Genomic DNA, 21,067 nt, shown 5'->3' on the forward strand with positions numbered 1-21,067 from the left:
GTTCCCTCTTGCTTTAGGATACTCATGCGGGAGAAACAACTTTTCTTGTGAGGACCGCCAAACAGCAATGGTTCGGCAAAAGACAGCATATGACTGGGAGCTAGAGCAGAGGTCTCTTCATAGGTGAATCTTGGCAGATCATTCAGTGCCAGGTGGGTGGAGAACTTCCTATCTGGACTCTGGTGCAGAGGCTCTGCAGGAGTAAATGTCTGGGCCCAGTAGTAACCCAGAGGTGGTGGGTGGGCTATGAGCTGCTGCTTCTCAAAAGTCCTGCAGACAAGCAAGGGGTAGAGGTCAGCATATGGCTCGAGGCAACTGTGACTTCTCATTTTGGTGATGGTGTCTACCTGATGTTGCTAGATACTGCCAGAGACCAGGACTTCCTGCCAGAAGGACCAACAGGTTGAAATTAAATCAAAAGAGTTTCCGTCTAGACATTAGGAAAAAATTTCTAACAGAGCGGTTCCTCAGTGGAACAGGCTTCCTCGGGAGGTGGTAAGCTCTCCTTCCCTGGAGGTTTTTAAGCAGAGGCTGGATGGCCATCTGTCAGCAATGCTGATTTTATGACCTTAGGCAGTTCATGAAAGGGAGGGCACCTTGGCCATCTTCTGGGCATGGAGTAGGGGTCTCTGGGGATGTGGGAGGGGGGAGAGGGTAGTTGTGAATTTCCTGCATTGTGCAGGGGGTTGGATTAGATGACCCTTGTGGTCCCTTCCAACTCTCTGATTCTATGATCAAGACATCACTGGCAGCATGATCTCTTTCCCAGCAGTCTGAGTGGGAGTGGCTGAGTCAGGCTGGGCCTCAGGGTTTAGGGGTGCCCTCTCAGTATTTAGGCATCAACATGAGCTATGGTACCACTTGGAATCCTACTAATTGTGGAGCAAGCAGAAGAATAGTTGTTAAGGATAGGACACTTTGGAGGACATTGATTCATAGGGTCGCCATGAGTCGGAAACGACTTGATGGCACTTAACACACACACACAAGCAGAAGAATATTCTGTCTCTGCTGGAACATGTGCAGGGCAGGATGGGTTGTCCACAGGCCTCAGTACTGCCAGTCTGAAAATCCAAGTGGAAGCCTTCTACAGTCCATTGCAACTTAATCCTGCTTATTTCTCTCATCCCCACACCCTCAGATTCTTAAGGAATCTTAACCTGCCTGTTGGTTCCCTAACAGGAATTCAAGATAGTTTCTTAGTGCTCCCGAGTTCTCCCTTTTTGAGCTCCTGACTCCCACATGTCCAAGGTGAACTTGGTGTTCTGCTGATCATGACAAGCAATTCTTTGCTCATCCTCAAGAAAAGCGCTGGCACTGAATGTATATGGAAATTGTTTTTCTTTTCAGAATTTTGTTCTTTAAAAACTGGCATGGGCCAGAGGTTAGTCGCAACCTTGCATTCTGCCAAGACAGAAGAGAGGATGCTAAAAAACTGGAAACGTCATTATGTTGTCTCTCCACATGGCTGACGTGTCAAGATCAAGGCTATCCAGATAAGGTGGCACACGGTGCCTTGGGGAAGACACAGCCACAGGAGTTGATGATGTGTTCCCCGAGGATCCTTGAGAGAAGATGCTTTATGGGTCAAATATGCTGGGCAGCTACGTGGGCACCTGTCTGGTCTGGAAGACAAGGACCTTTTCACGGAGGATTCAATCACTGCTTAAGAACAGAAAGCGCTTTCCCAGGGCCCTTGAGAACAGGATTTTGCAGTAAAACCATGCCCATATTTCTCAGCCCTTTTAAATTGCAAAGATGGGCTCAAAAAGTGGGTGGGCATTGCCTGAAGAACTGTCAAAAGCAAGGGAGGAAGGTTTGAATCAGACTCTCCTGGCCAGTGAGGGATGGGGCTTTGGAGATCCTTGCCTATCTACTGGCATACCTTTCACGGAAAGAATCATAGAATCACAGAGTTGGAAGGGTCCACCTGGGTCATCTAGTCCAACCCCCTGCACAATGCAGGAAATTCACAACTCCCTCCCCTCCACACCCCCAGTGACTCCTACTCCATGCCCAGAAGTTGGCCAAGAAGGCCCTACCGATTGATCTCAGCTACTTCATGGAAGGGAATTGGAGCAGGGGCCTTCCCACTGAACCCTCAAGGCATATTTCAGATGCTTAGATGCCAACGTCTTAAGAATTTTTCCAAGAAAGGAGACTGGCGGTGTGTGTGTGTGTGTGTGTGTGTGTTGGAATTCTTAGTTGCTGCCATCTCGCATAACTTGTGTGGTGTCCAGGAGGCATCTTCCAAAGCCAGTATTTCAGATGCAAGTTAGTTACTTTGTGTTATGGAGGGGGGAAATTTAGGGAGGCTGGCACAGGAGGTTTTTTTCTTAAGGGTGGGAGGGAGAGAGAGGTGGCAAGGAACGGAATGTCGAATGGCACTCCTTCTGTTGGCATGTGACCTGACGAGGAAATAGCCAAAGAATTTCTGGCTGCAAACTCAACACATCATTCTTTATGAGAGAGGGGAGGGAAGCCTTGCATTGAATTCCTCAGATTCTTCCTGCAGGAAGGCTGAGGAGCGTTAAGCCAAGGGGAGAGGGAGCTCGAAGCGCCACAGCGGCGGGTGGGGTGCGAAGGGGCTGCTTTGGTGAAACCGCTGGCCCAGATGGTTGTTACAGCTGCACCCAATTATTAAAGCCAGACTAGACTTTCTCTTCTGCAAGCGTAATGTCTGGATGTCTGCCGTATGTCTGCAGCTACGAAAAGGGGGTCTTGGAATGTGTATGGAAAGGGGAATGTTGGCAGGCAAAGCTCCTGGGAAGAGGAAGGCGGTGCTGATCTCTCTCATCCGGGGAAACTCTGTCGTCTGGGTTGGTTTGGAAGGGCTGGCTCAGCTTCATGTGGGTTGGTCCGATGAGTTCTGTTGCCTGAATATGCCCAACGTGGAGAATCCAGGTCACCCCAGCAAGAGCCATCCCCTCAGTCCATGTGCCAAAAGCAACTCTCTGGTTGCTGGCTTCCCTCCCTCAGGCATTTAAAACACACTTTGATAACAGGAAAAGCTTTTCACACAGATGGGTTCTTGTGCATCATGCACCAGAACTCTGTTTGCAGTATACCTGTGCTCTGGCTGGCTTAGGTTGAGGGAGGCCAGGGAGAATTGGTGGAAATGTGATTCATTTGCACGTAAAGGGCATTAACAATGTTTACACTGAAAGTGAAATGGACTCAGCATCATTCCTCCTCCTGTTCTAGTTGGCTGGGTTATTTTTTCCCCCATCTTAATCTAGTAGGACGTTACACAGTCTTGAATGTCAGCAACGATGCTTGATAGGAACTTGTTAGTGATAGCTCTGTTGAAGAATTTGAACCTCTCTGTATAGCAAACTTTGCCCCACTGATGTTCTGCAGGGTACACCACATAGGTTTCTGTTCACTTATTGCAAAGGGGAGGCCTGCTCTGTGAATTATGTTTGCATCCCAGACCTTGACAGAATGGGCAGAGCATCTGCTTGGGAGAAGGTCCCAGGTTCAGTCCCTGGCCTGGCATCTCCAGTTAAAAGGACCAGGCGGTAAGTGATGGGAAAGACCTCTACCTGAAAGCCTGGAGAGGTGCTGGCACTTTGAGTAGACAGCACTGACCTTGATGGACTGATGGTCTGGTTCAGTATAAGGTAGCTTTATGTGTCCTCTTGCAATGTGCAGGCATTCCACAGTGGACAAGCCAATGTAGAAAGTTTGAAACGCCTACCCAGCAGTGAGCCAGGGAATTTGTAGGCATCTTCTCTGACTGCTAAGGGATTGGGGCCTTGTTGTGAATATCTGTGCAGTATTGGGGGGTGTTGGCAGATTTCCTCTTGCATTGTTCCTCGGTTTAACGGTATAAAATGTTTTGTTGAATTTCTGTAGAGCTTGGAAAATCTTGCCTTCGTTGTTGGGACTTCATTTCTCCAAGGCAGCTTGAGTCTGCCTTGAAAGTTGCCCTCGGACACATGCTCTCAACTCCCATGGGTGTGGGGCTGGCTGTGGTTACTAGAGAGAAAGTAAACATTTTGCACTTGCTCAGAAGCACTGTGTATCCCTGCTCCAGACCGCCCCAGCTCAAATTATGCCTGCAAACTGCAAAAGTGTTGCTGAGAACAGTTTGCCAAACCTTGCCGATATTGCGTCTGTCTCCCCCTCTGTGAATTCACTTGTGTGAACCATTCCCACATTCAGGCCTTGTCTCTTCTGCAGCACCAGCTTGTGGGAAATCTTTGGCATTTCCTCCCTGTCTGCCCCCACTCCACTTCTGTAGTTTTCATTGAGATGTCCTGAAAATGAAAGCTGGCTTATGTGCAATTTGGTTTGAGCGAGGAACAGCAGTTGGCTCACTCCTCGTGTGGCTTTATTGGGGGAAGAAGAGTGCTATGATCTACCACAAGGTCTGGCTGTGGTGGTGCTGGAAAAACCCTTTGCACATGCTCCAAACAAATGTCTCCGGGCTTAGGACTTGAACTATAGCAGAAACTGACTTTTGTCTAGGGATGGGTGCTCCTGTGCCCTTTCACCAACATAAGACTTGGCATGTTGAACGCATGAAGCTGCCTTATACTGAATCAGACCCTTGGTCCATCAAGGTCAGTACTGTCTACTCAGACCAGCAGCGGCTCTCCAGGGTCTCAGGCCTACTTGCCTAGTCCCTTTAACTGGAGATGCCAGGGACTGAACCTGGGACCTTCTGCATGCCAAGCAGATGCTCTACCACTGAGTTACGGCCCTTCCCCTAAAGAGAAGAGCAGAACAATATAACCTTGGAACAAGGTGTGAAATGGTAGCCTAGTCAGAACACCGGTGTTAAGTGTTCCTTTGTAAATATTTACCCCAACGTCACAGAAATGCCCTACCCGCGGGGGTAGCTGGCCGTGTTCTGACCTCTGGGCCTGGCCACCTCTCAGGAGGAGGAAGTGAGGATATTCAAAAGTGGTGGTTAAAGCGGGGTTGTACCCTTGCGGGGAGGAAATGACCTGCGCTGATTAGTCTGTTGGCGGTGAGCTAATGAGGGGGAATGAGAGGGATTTGCTGCCGCTGCTGGCTCCGGCAAAGCTCTTCTTGTTTTGTGTCGCAGCCAAGATATCGCCACAGCCACCGAGTGGCCGCCCTGTAAGAAGCCCCCCAGCCCCCACCCCCAGTGACACTCTATTAATAAGTTCATTAAATTCCCTGCTGTCCTTTCCTGGAAAAGCCCAGTCAGCAATTTTAAAGAGTAAAACAATGCATGCAGGGGCAGGGGACCTGAGTACAGTAATTAAATCCTTTTTATAACAAAAAAAAATGCCAAAGCTTCAAGCTGCCTGCAAAGCCGACCCCCTGGGGCTGTCAGCCTTTAGCCTCTCAGCCCAGAGGTCTTGAGGAGGGGGTGGGCTTTGTTTCCTGGGCAGTGAGGGAAATGCACTCTGCACATGTTCAGAGGCAGCCTGCTGTTTATTGCATGTTCAAAACTTGAATGGCAACCACCCCTGCCTGAAATGCATCTCTTTTGCCACGGGTCCGTGTGTGTGTGTGGGGGGGGGGGGGCGGGGGCTGCCTATGGTGCTTTTGATGGAGGAGCTGTGCTAGAAGCAGCAACATCGTTTCTGTGCCCCCCCCCCCCCATATAGCGTACCTAGTGTTTCAACGTCTCCGCTTTTAATTCTGGAATCGGGGATGGTCCTTTGCCAGATTCATTGAAGACAGCGATGGGGGGACCTCAGGGGTGGGCAACAGGGGTAGGGTTGCCAGGTCCCTCTTCACCCCACCGGCGGGAGAGTTTTGGGGCGGAGCCCGAGGAGGGCAGGGGAGGGACTTCAGCGCCATAGAGCCCAATTGCCAAAGCGGCCCTTTTCTCCAGGGGAACTGACCCCCGTCGCCTGGAGATCAGTTGCAACAGCGGGAGATCTCCAGCTAGGACCTGGAGGTGGGCAACCCTAAACGGGGGGCATTGAAAGGCGATCTTCGCTGCTTCTCTTTCCCCGGGGCAACCAGCAAGAGCCCTTCTGTCTGCTGCCTCCCCGCCCCGCGTCTGCCGCGTCCGACTCCTTCGCCGAGCGCCCCGCGAACAATAGCCGCCGAGCGCGCCAGGCGGGGGCTTCCTCTCCGGCGGAGCTCGCAGCCCAGGCTCCGTCTGCGCGCCTCGCCTCGCCCCGGCCGTGGCCGCTCCGCTCCCCCCCTCGGCCGCTCTCCCCGCCTCCCGCCCGCCCGCCGGGTCTCCGCCCCCCTTTCCCTCCCCTCCCGTCGGAGTTGGCGGCGCGCTGGCCGAGCCTGGCGCTTTGCAGCCCTTCGGCTTCCGAGCGGGACTGGGGCTCCGGCGGGGGGGCGGGTCGCGGCGCGGGCCCAGCAGCCCGCCAGGCCCCCTGCAAGGGCGCGGAGGAGGAGGCGGAGAGGCCGGCCCGCCCGCCCTTCCTTCCTCCCTTCCTCGCCCGCTCCCTCCTGCCTCTCCAGCCGGCCTCGCCGCTCAGCCTTTTGTTCCCCCGGCAAGAAGTTTGCGCTCCGAGAAGGGCCCTGACAGCGGCGGACCCCCGCGCGGCGGCGGCGGCGGCTCGGGCTCTCGGGCCATGCAGCCCGGGGCTCGGGAGAGGCGGGCCGGGCTGGGCCGCGGCACGCCGCACACAAAAGGCTGCCACTAAAGTTCCCCGCGGTCGGTCGGGCGGGCGGCGGCGGCGGCTTCGTCCCTCCAGCTCCCCATCCGTGGCGATCCAGCCGCGCTCGCAGGATGGCAGCCACCGAGAGCGGCGCGCCCGGAACCCGCTCCCCCCTGCCCGGCCAATGAAGGCGGGCTTGGCCCGGCCCACACCCCGCCGGCGGCGGCAGCAGCGGCAGCGGCAGCCCTTTCCGCCGGAGGCGCCCTCCGGCCATGCCCAGATGCAGGCGCCTGGACCAGCCGGGGATGGCGAGCAGACGGGGCGCCCTTCCGCGGCCGGCATGCCGGACTCGGTGCGTTTGAGCGGCGAGGGAGCGGCGGCGGCGCCGTCCGGAGGCAGAAGGGCGAGCCCGGGGCGCGACGGCGGCGCTGCCTGCGGTCGGGGAGCTGCCCTGGCCGGGCACGGCTGGGCCTTTGTTCCCAAGCGCGGCCGGGGGATCTCTGCGGCAGAGGAGCTGTCGGGCTCCAGCGGGTCGCCGGCCGGCCGAGAGCCCCCCGTTAGCCATTTGCCGACCCACGACTTGCCTTGGACCTCCGGAGCGATGGGATCTGCCCCTCATCTCAGGACTTGCCAGCCGAAGACCGTCTCCCTTGTGTTTTGCGGAATACAAACCACGTCCTTGGATCTGTTTAGGTTTGCTGTTAAGGGTTCCTTTTAGTGCTTTTATTTTAAAAAAAACTGAATATATTATGTCTTGCTGTGGGTAGAAAGCAAAAAAAATGGTTTGAGGGTGTGTGGGACTGCTTTCCATTTTTTAGAAATTTCTTCAGATTTTTTTCTCCCCTTTGAAGTATGGGCAAGCCACTAAGCAGGCCTGACTGTTTAAGGCAGAGTCCCGCTTGCTTGGGGAAAGGAGAGGATGAGGATGGTTATATAGAAGACTGTTACGTCCCTCAAAGGTCCATCTATGACACGATGAGGATAAACGAGCAAATAGATCAGGGGTCCAAGCTTAACCAGCCCTCTAAGAGTACTCTTGAGAAAGGAGATGTCAGTACGATATCCAGCAATGGGACTTTAGGGCCCCCCGGTGGGGGCTCTGACTCAAAGGCACCCGAGGGCAAAAAGTTAGACGAGAGAGTCATTTTTGACGCTCTGAAACTCAGTAGCGATGTCCCCAAGTCAGCTCCGGCACCCCCCAGGCGACGACCCAACCCAGAGAAGAAGGAGAACGTCAACAGGAGGTCTTGGAAATCTTTCATGCCCCCCAATTTCCCAGAGTTTGCCGAGAGGATCGAGGCCTCCTTGAGCGAAGTCTCAGAAGCTGGCGTTTCCAACCCGTCCTTGCAAGAGAAGCAGGACTCGAGCACCCTGTTAGAGAGCCCCAGGCAGTCGGGCCATGGGGAGTCCATGTCTGAGCCATTGACAATGGAGCACACTTCCAAGCCACCCGGAGTCCCTGAAATTAAGGTGGTGAAGCAGCTAAGCGAAGCCTTCTGCGAGTTTTCGCAGGACGAATGCCAGCCCCTTCTGGAGCCGGAAGACATAGTGGTCGACCTTTCGGGCGGTGACAGACGGTGGGATCACAGGCTCACGAGCGCAACGTGGCCGCGGGTCGTGAAGAATGCCATCAAAGCAGGCCTGGGTGCTGGGCGTCATGACACCTTGGAGGCAGACGACAGCGACTGCGTCATAGAAACGGTGCCTCTGTCTCCCTGCCTGAGCGAAGAGCTTCTGGATCCGGAGATGAGTATCCTCATTACCCCCAACCTCCGAGAGAAAACAGAGTCAGAGCTGAGGTTTGAAGAAGATGAGCGGTTAATAATGATGGAGGCTGAGGAGGTGTGGGAGGAGGATGTCTTGCTGTCAGCAAGAGAGAAGGCTGTTGAGAAAAGGAACAGTGGCTTGACAGATATTTCTGAAGAAAGGGAACAATTAAGTGCTCCAGCGATGACAGTCACGGAAGCGGGCGAGAACTCTGCTGATGTCCAAGGGACCTCCAACCACCCATCTCCCTGGCAAGAGGGCTGGGGTGACTCACGTTTGCTGCAGCCTGTCATATGTGCTCCAGTTCCCTGGGAAACACACCGAGACTTCAGTGCCACTCTCGGAGAGAGTGACGCTGACAGTGCCCGCCCAGGTGACACAGAGACAGGCCACCTGGAACCGGAAGGGTTTGCTTCCGGATTAGAGCCTCTTGCCCCAGAGCAGCTCTCGGACACGGATTCGGTGCAGATGTTTCTCGAGCTGGAAAAGCTTTGTATGGACGAAGACGAGGGCGAAGGGGCAGCTTCGGGTGGCTTGGAGGTGCAGGATAGCAGACTGTGTTCAGAAGAGCTAGACCCCCAGAAGGACTCGGAGCAGCTGTCCGAGAACTCAACAGAAACATCCCAGCATTTGCTTCCCCTAGAAGTCAGTGTGGCAGACTCCGCCGTGGTGTCCGATCTGGAGGACTTCGATGCCACATATAGCTCTCAAGTAGCAAGTACAACGGAGCCGACCCTTTCAGAGTCTTACTCTGTACAGGAAATGTTTGGGGACTCTGAGAAAGTGCTCCTTCCCAGTCCTCCCATTGCAAAGAATGCTGTATCCCAACACTTGCTTGCTTCTCTAGCAAGTCAGGTAGAGGAGCATGGGGTGGAATCAGTGAAAAGCCATAGGGCCAAAGGGTTGTCGGGCTCTGCAGAGGTTTCAGCTGAAGTCTTTTGCTGCAAAGACTCACCTCCATGTGCTCATGTATTTACAGTGGGTGGGGAAATCGAGGGGCAGCTGCTTCCCTTTGCCTGCTGCAGGACAGAGGAGACTTCCCCAAATCTTGATGAACTTTCTAAAGCTGCAGAGGAGCTGGACTCCCAGGCAGATTTGGGTCTGACAAAAGATGTGAGCACCAGGGAAAGAGGGCTGGACGCTGGTGACGAGCCCAACCCTTCTGAAAGGACTGATTTCTCCAACTGGGATGTCCCGGAGCTGGTTTCTGAGGATGAAGTTGCAGAATTGGACAAAGAGAACATTCCCTATGATAGCCAGCTTAACGAAACTGAAAATGTAGATAGTTCTTGGGTGCCTTTGCAAAGTGGATTTGTTTTGGAACTGGACTCCAGGGAGCCCCTAAGCCACCCAGGTTCCTCTGAGGACCTGAAGGCTGAAGACCCCAACCCTTGGGGTCAGTTGGAGCATTTGGCAGGGTTAGTGGGTGATAGAGAAGTCTCAGCCAGCGCTGTATCTCTTCGGCCACAAACGCCAGAGATAGCCGAGCAGGTAACGGCGGGCAGTCCGGCTGCTGAGGTAGACTTCTTGGAGTATGGAGTTCTTGAGTCACTTTTTGGGCAGGGCGGGGAAGATGAAGCCCTGAGGGACAGGGAAGGTGGCATTGAGCTGATGTATGAAAATGCCTCCTCTCCACTTGGTGTTGAGTTTATGTATGCTGCACAGCCCAATGCAAAAGACTTGGCCTCCTCTGTCAGAGAGGAAGTTGCCTCTGTCTGTTGTACACCTAGCGGCCAAGTCCCAGACACCTTTCCAGATTGCACTGAGGAGCTCTTGGCAGCCGAGGGGTCTCCTGCCAGTGGTCCAGCGACTGCAGAAAGGCCCATGTTATCATTTCTGGCAGGTTCAACCCCAGGTGTAGGGGCTTCTCTGGATACTGACGAGGACCTTTGTGCAACAGATGGTCTTCCAATGGGCACTGGAGTGGCTAGGGCAGAAGCCTTCACCTTGGCACTGCCAAGCCCTGAGGAAGCCTCTTATGTTTCTGTGCCATTCGGCCTGGACAACCAGCCCACTCAGTCTCCAAGCCGAGACGAGCTGCCCTCATGGGAAGAGTCTACCAGTGCCACAATGGCCAGCTCCTCTGAGGAACTCATCCAGGTGATACCTGCTCTTGGTCTCCCTTTGCCATGGGATGCAGGAGGCCTGGCCGCTGAGCCTGACCTGGAAGAGGACTTTTCTGCCCTGATGTCTGATGTGCTGTGGAATACAGTTTGTAGCACGCAACAGCGGCCTGCTTCAGGAGGCCCTGAAATGGAAGAGGAGCCAACTTGGTCTGTGCTAGACACGGAAGGGCCTTCCACCTCCTCGCTTGCTGCTGAACGGACTCCTGCTGGAACAGATGGATTGGTTCCAGATAATGAGGTATTTGTTTCTCAGTTACCCACACGCTGTTGTGTCGGACATTGAATCACTTTGGAGGGAGTTGGAGAGGAAGTGGGGAGTTAATCCACAGTTAACTGACTGAGGCAATTTATGGAATACAAAGCTTGCCTGACTTATTTTTCTCTTTGAAAGCTTACAGGGGTGCCCTTCCCTTTAAAGGGGGGGGGGTTCACATTGTACAGACAGACATTATGATCTTGGTAGTTAGGGTTTGTGGGGAGGGAGGTGGGGGAGGCATATAGAGGAGGGGAAACCAGCCGTTTGCAGGCTTATGACGAATGCTTTCCTTCCTTTTGCCTGTTGTCTTGAGCCGACTGTTTTAGTCACGTAACGTTTTGCCCATGCGCTTGGAAGCAAATTTCGTTTTCTCTGCTGAAAGAGTTTGATTAAGTGTGGGTAGGAGCCGAGCTCATTGCCGGAGAAAATGGGGATGCTGAGAAGGAAATTGTGTAAAGTAGATTCAATCTTAAAAGCATTTCATAAAAGCCAAAGCCAATCCTTTATTCAAGACTTGTTCAGATTCTCAGGAAAGGGGGAAAGGTCGCTGACAGACTTGAAGCAAAAAATAAAATCTCCTGTTGAACAGCAGTTTGTGACAAGGAGATTTAGTGCAAAATCCAATTGTGTTAGTGGTGCTTTACAAATGGTGAGGGTTTTCTTGCTGTCGGATACTGATTTCGGCAGTTGCTAGCGTGTGAAGTTTTTCTGCATAGGATCTTGGCTCAGTAGCGAGTTCTCATATTTCATGCAGTTCAGGATTTTTTTTTACCAAAAAACAAAAACAAAAAAAACCCAGGGGCCTGAGAACTCTCTTGAAGTGGCATTCTATCCACGTGGAAAATATCTCCAACTGTGAGCAAAGGCTGAGGGTTTTTTTTTTTCCAGTTTGAAATGCTGACTCCCCTGCCAAAAAACGGTACAGTTCAGCTTGTAACTAGGGAAAAGGAGGTGGAACCGCCAAGCCAGCTCGGTGGAATTCTCTGTCCAGGGAACTTTTGCTCCAGTTTCATTGGGTGGTTCAAAAGAGAGGAGGAGTTATTGGATATGAAAAAACATCTCATTGTCAGTCCACTGGTGGGGTGGGGGCTTTGCATGAGATGGGAGAGGCGGTTCTCTAGTTTGGGAATTCCTCTGTGTTGTCTTCTGTGCAGGAGAGAAGGAAGCACTGTGAAGTCAAGGGCTACTTCACACATTTTGCAGCTGCTAATGGAGACTGCAGTACTGCAGTCAAAAGCTCTGCTCACGACCTGAGTTCAATCCCGGCGGAAGTTGGTTTCAGGTAGCCAGCTCAAGGTTGACTCATCCTTCCATCCTTCCGAGGTCAGTAAAATGAGTCCCCAGCTTGCTGGGGGTAAAGTGTAGACGACTGGGGAAGGCCATGGCAAACCACCCCATAAAACATAGTCTGTCTAGTAAACGTCGGGATGTTGCATCACCCCATGGGTAGATAATGACCTGGTGCTTGCACAGGGGACTACCTTTACCTTTAATGGAGATGCCAGCTGTATAATCTGTGTAAACACGACTTTGCATTCCCACTTGGGCATCATCTAGATTCTGGGCCTTAAAGGTAAAGATAAGTCCCCTGAGCGAGCACCAGGTCATTACTGACCCATGGGGTGACATCACATCATGACGTTTACTAGGCAGACCATGTTTACGGGGTGGTTTTCCATTGCCTTCCCCAGTCATCTCCCCTTTACTCCCAGCAAGCTGGGTCCTCCTTTTACCGACCTCGGGAGAATGGAAGGCTGAGTCAACCTTAAGCCGGCTACCTGAAAGGACTTCCATCGGGATCGAACTCAGGTTGTGAGCAGAGCTTTGACTGCAGTACTCTAGCTTACCACTCTGTGCCATGGGGCTCCTTTTTTGGGGCCTTAGGCAAATGATATAGAGAGTGCAAGGACGGGGGCAGGAAGGCTTGGCTGAAGAGGTAGAAGCATCTGAAAGAGGGTAGCCAAACACCTTTAATGCAAGATTTCCAACCTAGTGAGGCAACACAGGTGGCACTAAAAGAGCAAGTAAATAGCGTTAGGCTGCCAGATCTTAGGCATGTTTATTCGGAAGTCCCAAATCCTTCTGGATTCCCTGAGGCTTGGCTTTCAGATAAGTGAATGCAGAAACCACCTTGAGAAACTGCACGTACTGGACACAGTCTCAGCGCCTCCAGATCTTTGTGCAAACAGCTTGCTGATTGTGATCGCTTTAATTAGTTCAGGCTTTTGTTTTGAAGAGCCTTTCACCTTGATCCTGTTAAAAAGAACACCTTGCCTTCGTTGTTCCAGGGGGCTCGGCTGTAGAGCTTTATCACATCGTATTTGTCAGTAGCCACAGGAGTTCTGATATTTTAGACTTAGGGGGAGTTGTGTGTCCCAGAGCATCCCGTAACCTTCCTGCGATCTGAACTTGAGCCCTTAAACATATGGAATCTTGCTTCACTGTAACTCACTGGCTCAGTTCCTCGCAATGCTTGAAGCAAGCCAGCTGGACCAATGTGCCTTCTTCCTTATAGCAGCACATTTAGTAACAACTCCTCTCCTTCCCCCAGAGCAGAATTAAGCTTTCCAGCCTCTTCCTGCTTCCGTTTATCCTTATCCAAACTGAGTTTTATAAGCTGACCGTTTCCTCGAGCCGACGCTCTGGAATTCTCTGGGCGCTTCTGTGTTTGAAGAACCGCTTCTGCTACCGAGTATTTTCTGCCGAGGCGGTTCTCGAGCTCGATTAGCTTTTTTTAAACCCCCCCCCCAAAAAAACCTTGTTTCTGGATCGTACCCACCCAAATCGTTGCAGCTGTTCCCCGCTTGCGTCAGGGGGCTTTCGCACTTGGACTTTAGAGACATGCCTCTACTGCGTTAGTATTAAAAATAAGTTTAGCACTGGAGGTTAAGGCCTGAGCATGTCAGAGGAGGTGGCGGCATGTGCCAGCGAAGGGCTTGCATGTCTGGCTTATCGGCCTTTCGTGTTTGTGTGTGTGTGTGTGTGTGTGTGTCTGGAGGTTGTAGGACGGCCTGTTCCATTTATATAGATGTATTGTAATGTGAAAGAAGCAGAAGAGGACGGTGGAGTCTGCTGCCAAGCTGCCATCAGCCCCCCCCCCCACACACACACACACTCAGCAGCAGAGTAGTTCTGGGGCTCTGGACAGCGTCCACGCTGAATATCCTGGCACACTTCCATGTCTGGAGACAAGCCGCAAAAGAGGAATCAATTTCCTTCTCTCTTGCTTTCTCCCCCCCCCCAACTGTTGCTGTTTCGTATCCCTTCAGAAATAAAACGGCTGTCCCGTGCAAGGACCCCTCATCAAAACTAAATCCCTTTGCTTGACCTCAAGGAGAGATTTGGACACAGTTGTTTTTGAAAACAGCTGCTCAATGTTTGGCTCTTTTTAAAAAAATAAATGTTGCTATTTAGGGGCCTCTGACCTTTTAGGGGTCAGTTCTGGCTGTCGTTGTTTCTTTAATTTGTATTCCTTCCTCCAAAGAGTCAGCGTGACACCCATTTATCCTCACAACAAACATGTGGTACACGTGAGCACACATGAAGCTGCCTTATACTGAATCAGATCCTTGGTCCATCCAAGTCAGTATTGTCTGCTCAGACGGGCAGCGGCTCTCCAGGGTCTCAGGCAGAGGTCTTTCACATCACCTACTTGCCTAGTCCCTTTAACTGGAGATGCCGGGGATTGAACCTGGGACCTTCTGCATGCCAAGCAGATGCTCTACCACTGAGCCACGGCCCCTCCCCATAGGTAGGTTAAGCTGAGAATGGCTGGTTTCTCCAGGTCAGCCACTGAGTTTCGTGTCTAAGCTGGGATTTGAACCTAGGTCTTCCTAGACCAAGCCTAACATGGAAAGAGCCATAGCTGTAGCAGAACAAGTGCTCTGCATGTGGAAGGCCCTAAGAAATCAGGTAGCAAGAACCTTCCCTAAGCTGGAGAAACAGGTGCTGAAGATTGTGGGCGGAAATAACCCCCCGCTTGGGATATGGGATGTTTTTCCAGCCTGCCTTTCCCTATTTTGTGTGTGAGGAACCCTGTGATGCCTGATCCATGGTAGTACCAGGTGGCCACGTGTGTGGTTCGAAGTCGTTGTGTGGACTGAGTAACACAGCAAGGTATTTTTTTAACCACTTGCATCTGCACAGAGATTGTGTGTTCGACGTGATTAGCGATGTATTGAATTGCTGTGTATTGCCCGGTTCCTCCAGAAAGGCATCCGACAATCTTGTAAATAAATCAAAGCAAGGAGAAAATGAGACTATGATAGCGGGCTGTGGAGATATCTCTGGGTAGCATATTTTGGCCTGAATAGTAGTTGCTGGGTCATTCCTGGCAGAGCAGAGAACTCTCACTATCTCCGTTGCCAAAAGGAATTTGCTTGCTTTTCAGTTACATCGGACTCTTTATCTGGATGATAACTTAAACGTGCGTGCTCCTTATCCCAGCATATGTTGGCCCAGGGAGAATTAAACACTGTCTTTGAGAAGATTTACAAAAGGGATCTGTTTGGAGAGTGAGAAGAGGGATCCACTGAGAGGAGTGGTGAAAACAACCTGCTGGGCCAATAAATTTTAGGGTAACTTCAGGAGTGGCATGGCCTATGGGAATGAAAGGAGAAGCGAGCATCCACCGCTCAAGTGCAGCCAGGCCTTTGAGACTTCAGGGCTGTCATGATTCTGCAGACCTCCCTCAGGGGCAGCCTCATACCTTGAGCTGTGTTCTTAGACCATGCATTTCTTCCTCCTTATTTTCCCGGGCCTGCCCAAAGGACCTTGAAGGTGGCTTTGAGGATGATCTGGCCAAAACTCTTGCAGCAAACAAGATTCTGGCTGAATCAAACTGTTGGTCCTCCCTTTCCGAAGGCCGAGCCTTCCTGCGGAGGGGAGGGGAAAACGTTTGGCTTGGGCCTCTGCTATTCGGCAGCCCTGAGCAAACAGTGCCACTTTCTCAACCACTACATACAGCTGCCGCTTATAGTCCATTCTCCTATACTAGGTGGGAGTTGGCAGCAAACATCAGGAATGGGCCCTGGGGCAACCAAGGGAGTAGAGAGGTCAAGGCTAGAATGGAGGAGGCTTTGCTGACCAAGCTGGTCTTGATGCCTAGGGAGGGGAGGAAGTCCTACAACAGGATTTGGGAAGGGCAGCCATGAGATTAAGGCAGGGAGTGCAGCTAGTCAACCTTAGGGCCCATCGAGTGCGTGTGTGCTGTAGCACATAGAGATGACGACCTGGCTAGATAGTGCAAGCTGATCACCAGAGGTCGGGAAGTGCCTTGTATAGAGTTGCGTGTTTGAATGGTTTGTTGCACATCATATGCAACTCTCTCATCACCTGTCAGCACTGAGCTTTTCAGCGGACTCAGTTCACACACGCAACTGAGCCATCAGATGTGAGAATCAAATCATGACCGAGCATATCTGAACTGATCCTTACTGTACCATGCACCATTTTCATCAGGTGTCTTTCAGGGACAGTGTTCCGTCAGTGGCGAGCAAAGATTGGCGTACTTGGCTAGAAACCGCTACATAGAATTGTCATGTCGCCATCTGCACGGTGCAGACTCCCACTTGGAAGCATCTCCTGCGTAGGAATTGGCGGCATGTGAAGCTCTCCTAGTTCTCGCCGTTAGACTGTCCCTCACTTTGATTTTGCAGCCCGTTCATATCAAGTGTCTTGCAGCTTTCGCTGTTTGTCATTCCGCAGAGTCACTCACAAAGTGTTCAGACCTCATAGAGGTAGTGGTGGTCTAGTCCCCCCTCCCCTGATGGCTGCTTTGCCATCATCCTGCTTGTCAACAGGTATTTACAGGCTATCTGAGGATCTCAGATTTGAAGTGTCCTTTGTGGGAGCAGGATTGTATCTTGCTGTCTGTCTTCTTCCCAGGGCCAGGCTCCCTCCCTTTGTTTCCAAGGCCTTTTGTTTGGAGATGCTCTTTTTTTCCCCCTAGAAGGCTTTCAGCCTGGGAATGAGCCAGATACATGGGAAGCTCTCAGATAAGCAGGAAATGCATTCATCTTCCCCTCCTTGGTGGTTGTTTGTCTTTTTAAAAAAAGATGCACCACCTTGCTTCCCATTTTTAAGAGTTTCAGGTTGCTTCTCAGGCATATAAAGACTTGGCTTTCCAAGGCTGCGAGGCTTGATTGTGGGTACTTCATGCTTGTGAATCCAGTTTTTCTGGGGCAGGAGAAACAGTACATCCTTTCTGCTCTGACTCAGGAAGTAAAATAAACTCCAAATTCTGCTCTGTCAATATCATTACTCCTCAGCTGAAGATACAAGAATGCCTATTAGTAAATTGTAGGCACCCTTCTCTGCTGCTGCAGATGCTTGCTCTAGCTGCTGAGCATCCTTCCTGCATCAGTGTGGCGAAGTGGAAGTAGGGTTGCCAGCTCCAGGTTGGGAAATACCTGGAGATTTGGGGGTGGAGCCTGAGGGGGCAGGGTTTGGGGAGGAGAGGGACTTTAGTTTGGTATAATGCCATAGAGTCCACCTTCCAAAGCGGCCATTTTCTCCTGGGCAACTGATCTCTGTGTCTGGAGACCAGTTGTAATTCTGGGAGATCTCCAGCCACCACCTGGAGGCTGGCAAACCTACGTGGAAGGGAGATCGGGAGAGTATGCAGGAAACCCTGCATGTCTGTGGCTGGAGATGGAGGTTTGCAAGCCGGTAGTATCCAGCAACTTCCCGAAGAAGAAGAGTTGATTTTTATATGCCAACTTTTTCTTCCATGTAAGGAAGAATCAAATCGGCTTACAATCACCTTCCCTCCCCCTCCCCACAACAGACACCCTGTGAGGTAGGTGGGGCTGACAGAGCTGTGACTAGCCCAAGGTCACCCAGCTGACTTCATGTGTAGGAGCGGGGAAACAAATCCTGTTCACCAGATTAGCCTCTGCTGCTCCAAACCACCGCTCTTAACCACTACACCACGCTGGCTGTCAAGTTGACCAAGCTGCTCCATGCAGATGTAGGATAATGGACATTCTGGTGGTCGTTTGACACTCGGTATCTTTGATTCTTTCATTTATAGTTAGTCTAGCTTGGTCCATACCCATTTGCAAAAGTGCTGACAGAGCAAGTCCCAAACTATTTAGTTTATCCCCCTATAGCAATGACCCATCTTGACCTAAAGGAGTCACTCAGTACCAGTGGCAAAAGACCCCTAGGATTAAGATTCATCCTAAGCCATATGTAGAGAGAAGATAAGCAGACCTTTGCCTCTACCCTCATCATACCAGTTTCCAATTGGATCAGGGAATTTGACACACATCTCGGGAGTTGAAGGGCAGCTGTAAGAAATTTGGATTGCACCAGTTCAAGAGGTATAAAGGAAGAAGGTGTAGAGCCAAGGTGCATTCTTAATTTTGTTGGCCTTGGTTGTAAACATCTACTCAGTATGGTCAGTTTCTGTTTTACCTGTTTTATCTGGCATACTAGCCGCAAATAAAATTTATTTATTTACTATTTACTGATTTACTGACATTCTGGTGGATTTAAGCCAGGGAGGCTCTGAAGCTGCTCTGGGGTCAAGCTGTCTCTTTCAGCCTTATTGACTTCACACCACTGTGGTAAGGGTGTCCTGAGGGAAGCAGCACCACTCCCTGCGGGGAGGCAGGATAAAAGCGTGATAGGTCTTTTTGAAAAACCGACTGTTTTCTAGAGGAGACCCAAGTCCGTGTTCCTTTTCTTCTGGCCTTTGCTTAGATGTTCCAGAAGGAGCAAGTCGACCCCCTTCAGCTCAGGCTGCAGCAAGTCAACGGGCTCGGGCAGGGACTCATCCAGAGCGCGGGAAAGAACTGCAACGTTCAGGGCTTGGAACATGACATGGAAGACATCAACGCCCGCTGGAACACCCTCAACAAGAAGGTGAGGGGCAGTAAGCCAGGCAGCTCTTCCCAGTTACTGGCCAGGGGCCCATCAGTATAACAAGCATGGTGGGGATGTATATTGCCAGGAAACCTTTGGGGTGCAGTAGGGTTGCAAATTGCCCCGGGGTGCAATAGGTTGGGCTGGCTGCCTGAGTTTGCACCCTGTGCCCCAAGGGCAATGCTTCACTTTAGCCCAGAGCAGCAAAATCAAGTTCTTGGCTTAGGGACTGACCCTGCTCCCAGTTACTGCAGATATCCGGAGAGAAGCTTGCACCTCTCTGCAGGGCCTCATCCAGGGCTTTTTCTCTGTCATGCCAGAATATGACAGAATTTTGGCAGCTGGCTGTGAATGGGAAAAAGAACGTCTGCATGTTGTGTGTATTATGGCGCGCTAGAGATGGGCATAAGGCTTCATAGGGCTACCTAAGCAAGCAAGAGAGGACCTGCCACAAGGAACTAACAGGATAAACTTTGATGGGCAGATGATTTAGGGGAGGGGCTGTGGCTCAGTGGTAGAGTATCTGCTTGGCGGGCAGAAGGTCCCAGGTTCAGTCCCCGGCATCTCCAGTTAGAGGGACTAGGCAAGTAGGTGATGTGAAAGACCTCTACCTGAGACCCTGGAGAGCCGCTGCCAGTCTGAGTAGACAATACTGACTTTGATGGATCAAGAGTCTGATTCAGTATAAGGCAGCTTCATGTGTTCATGTGATAGCAGAGGGAGCAGAGAGAGACAAGAGTATCACGCATCAGCAAGAGGCCAAGTGGACAAGGAGGGTCCGGGTTCAGGTCTCCACTTAGCCTGAAGCTGAGTAGTGGGCTGGCTTTGCTTCCCACCTGCAAAATGGCAATAAACGTCTGCCTCAGGTGCTGCTTATGAGGCAGAGTGAGACGGAGGGCCAAGCGACACCCGAGGCTGGGAGTGCCACAGGTGAGCTGCTTGCATATTTTGAAAGGCAGGCAGCTGGGTGCATGCCTGCTTTTTGAAAGGAGAGAAAAAACTGTGGGAGCTCACCTGCGGACTTTCCAGCGTCTCGCATAGCTCAGCCCCGAGTAAGTGTTTTTTGCTGCGAACTGGTCTTTACAAACAATTGGCTAATCGATCCCACTCTCTGTGTGCGTTGGCCAAATGTAGGTGGCTCAGAGAATTGCCCAACTGCAGGAAGCCCTGTTGCATTGTGGGAAGTTCCAAGATGCCTTGGAGCCTCTGCTCAGCTGGTTGGCGGACACTGAGGAGCTCATCTCCAATCAGAAGCCTCCATCGGCAGAGTACAAAGTGGTGAAGGCCCAGATCCAGGAGCAGAAGGTGAGTGAGACTGCACTGAGGAGGGTGAAGCCCACAAGATCGCCTCCGGGAGGCACAGCTGGTCACTCGGAAGTTCAAGTCCTCCCTTAATGCTGGCTGCACCCCAAAAAAGCTGCTGAGCAGAAATAGTTTAAAGCAGCCTCCTCTTGGAAGTTCTAGAGCAGTGGTTCCCAAAGTGGGAAGTACCACCCCCTGGGGGGCGGTGGGATTACCTAGGAGGGCACTAAGAGGCAAGGGGCAGCAGGGTGGTGCTAGAGGTGGGTCCCTTCAACTCTGTTGTTCACTAATTTACAATAGATCAACCTATGGCACCATGCTGGCAAATTTGGTGGAAACTATCAGAATTTCCCCCCAGTCTTTGAAGAGCTGGTACCACTGGATCAAGTTCATCAGTTTTGTTAAATAAATTTCAACTAAAAAATTTGAATTTGATTTTGAATAGATGCGCAATTAATTGTTACTGTTTTGAAATTTTATTGTTCTTTCTTAGTGTGTCATGCAAACCCCTATTTTGAATAATGCTTTTTATAGGATAGGGTAGGGGGTGCTAGGGTTGGGTTTGTGGAACCAAGGGGGCAGTGGCCTGAAAAGTTTTGGAACCACTGGTCTGGAGTCATGGAATAGGTAAGTCCCAGTAGTGAAGAGTGAATGCCTTGCATGGCAGATACCAGATGGGACGCCAAGAAAAGGACTTCGGAGGAGGTTCAAGATGATTAGAGTCAAGAGAAGGAAAGTATAGCAGAGGGGAGAATTCATTTTTCAGGCACTGGGGAAGGCTGGCCCTTTGAGGGGAGGCAGAATGAGAATTGCTTCCTTTACACTTCACTTTGCTCCCTGCGTGGGGGACCCCAAGTAGCATGCAAAGTGGTTAATGCTCATTATTTTGACCGCTTCCCAATGCTTCGCCCCCAAAGCTGCTCCAGCGCCTCCTGGATGATCGGAAAGCTACCGTTGAGATGATCGAAGCAGAGGGTGGAAGAATAGCACAGTCAGCCGAACCAGTGGACAGGGAGAAGATAATTGGGCAGCTGGAGAGTCTTGGAAGCCGCTGGGCAGGCCTCCTCAGCAAGGCCGCAGCCAGGTAAGCACAGAGATGGGCAGGGTGCAAACTTGGGGGTGGGGTTTCTTAATTTCTCACTGCAATGCAGGAGACTGCTATACCCCCCCCCACACACACACACACACAGAGCATGATC

General features: G+C 51.6%; 1 protein-coding gene across 1 annotated transcript in view; it reads left to right on the forward strand.

Annotated features, from left to right (window-relative positions):
- The window catches only part of MACF1 (microtubule actin crosslinking factor 1), a 378,039-nt gene that overhangs the window by 292,157 nt on the left and 64,815 nt on the right, over window positions 1–21,067 (forward strand). The window contains exons 53-55 of the mRNA XM_056846741.1: window positions 18,405–18,566; window positions 19,701–19,871; window positions 20,786–20,952. Of these exons, the coding sequence (XP_056702719.1) occupies window positions 18,405–18,566; window positions 19,701–19,871; window positions 20,786–20,952 (500 nt within the window). The remainder of the gene's footprint in view (window positions 1–18,404; window positions 18,567–19,700; window positions 19,872–20,785; window positions 20,953–21,067) is intronic.

This window comes from Euleptes europaea, chromosome 3 (assembly GCF_029931775.1).
Source record: "Euleptes europaea isolate rEulEur1 chromosome 3, rEulEur1.hap1, whole genome shotgun sequence".
Classification (NCBI taxonomy): Eukaryota; Metazoa; Chordata; class Lepidosauria; order Squamata; family Sphaerodactylidae; genus Euleptes; species Euleptes europaea.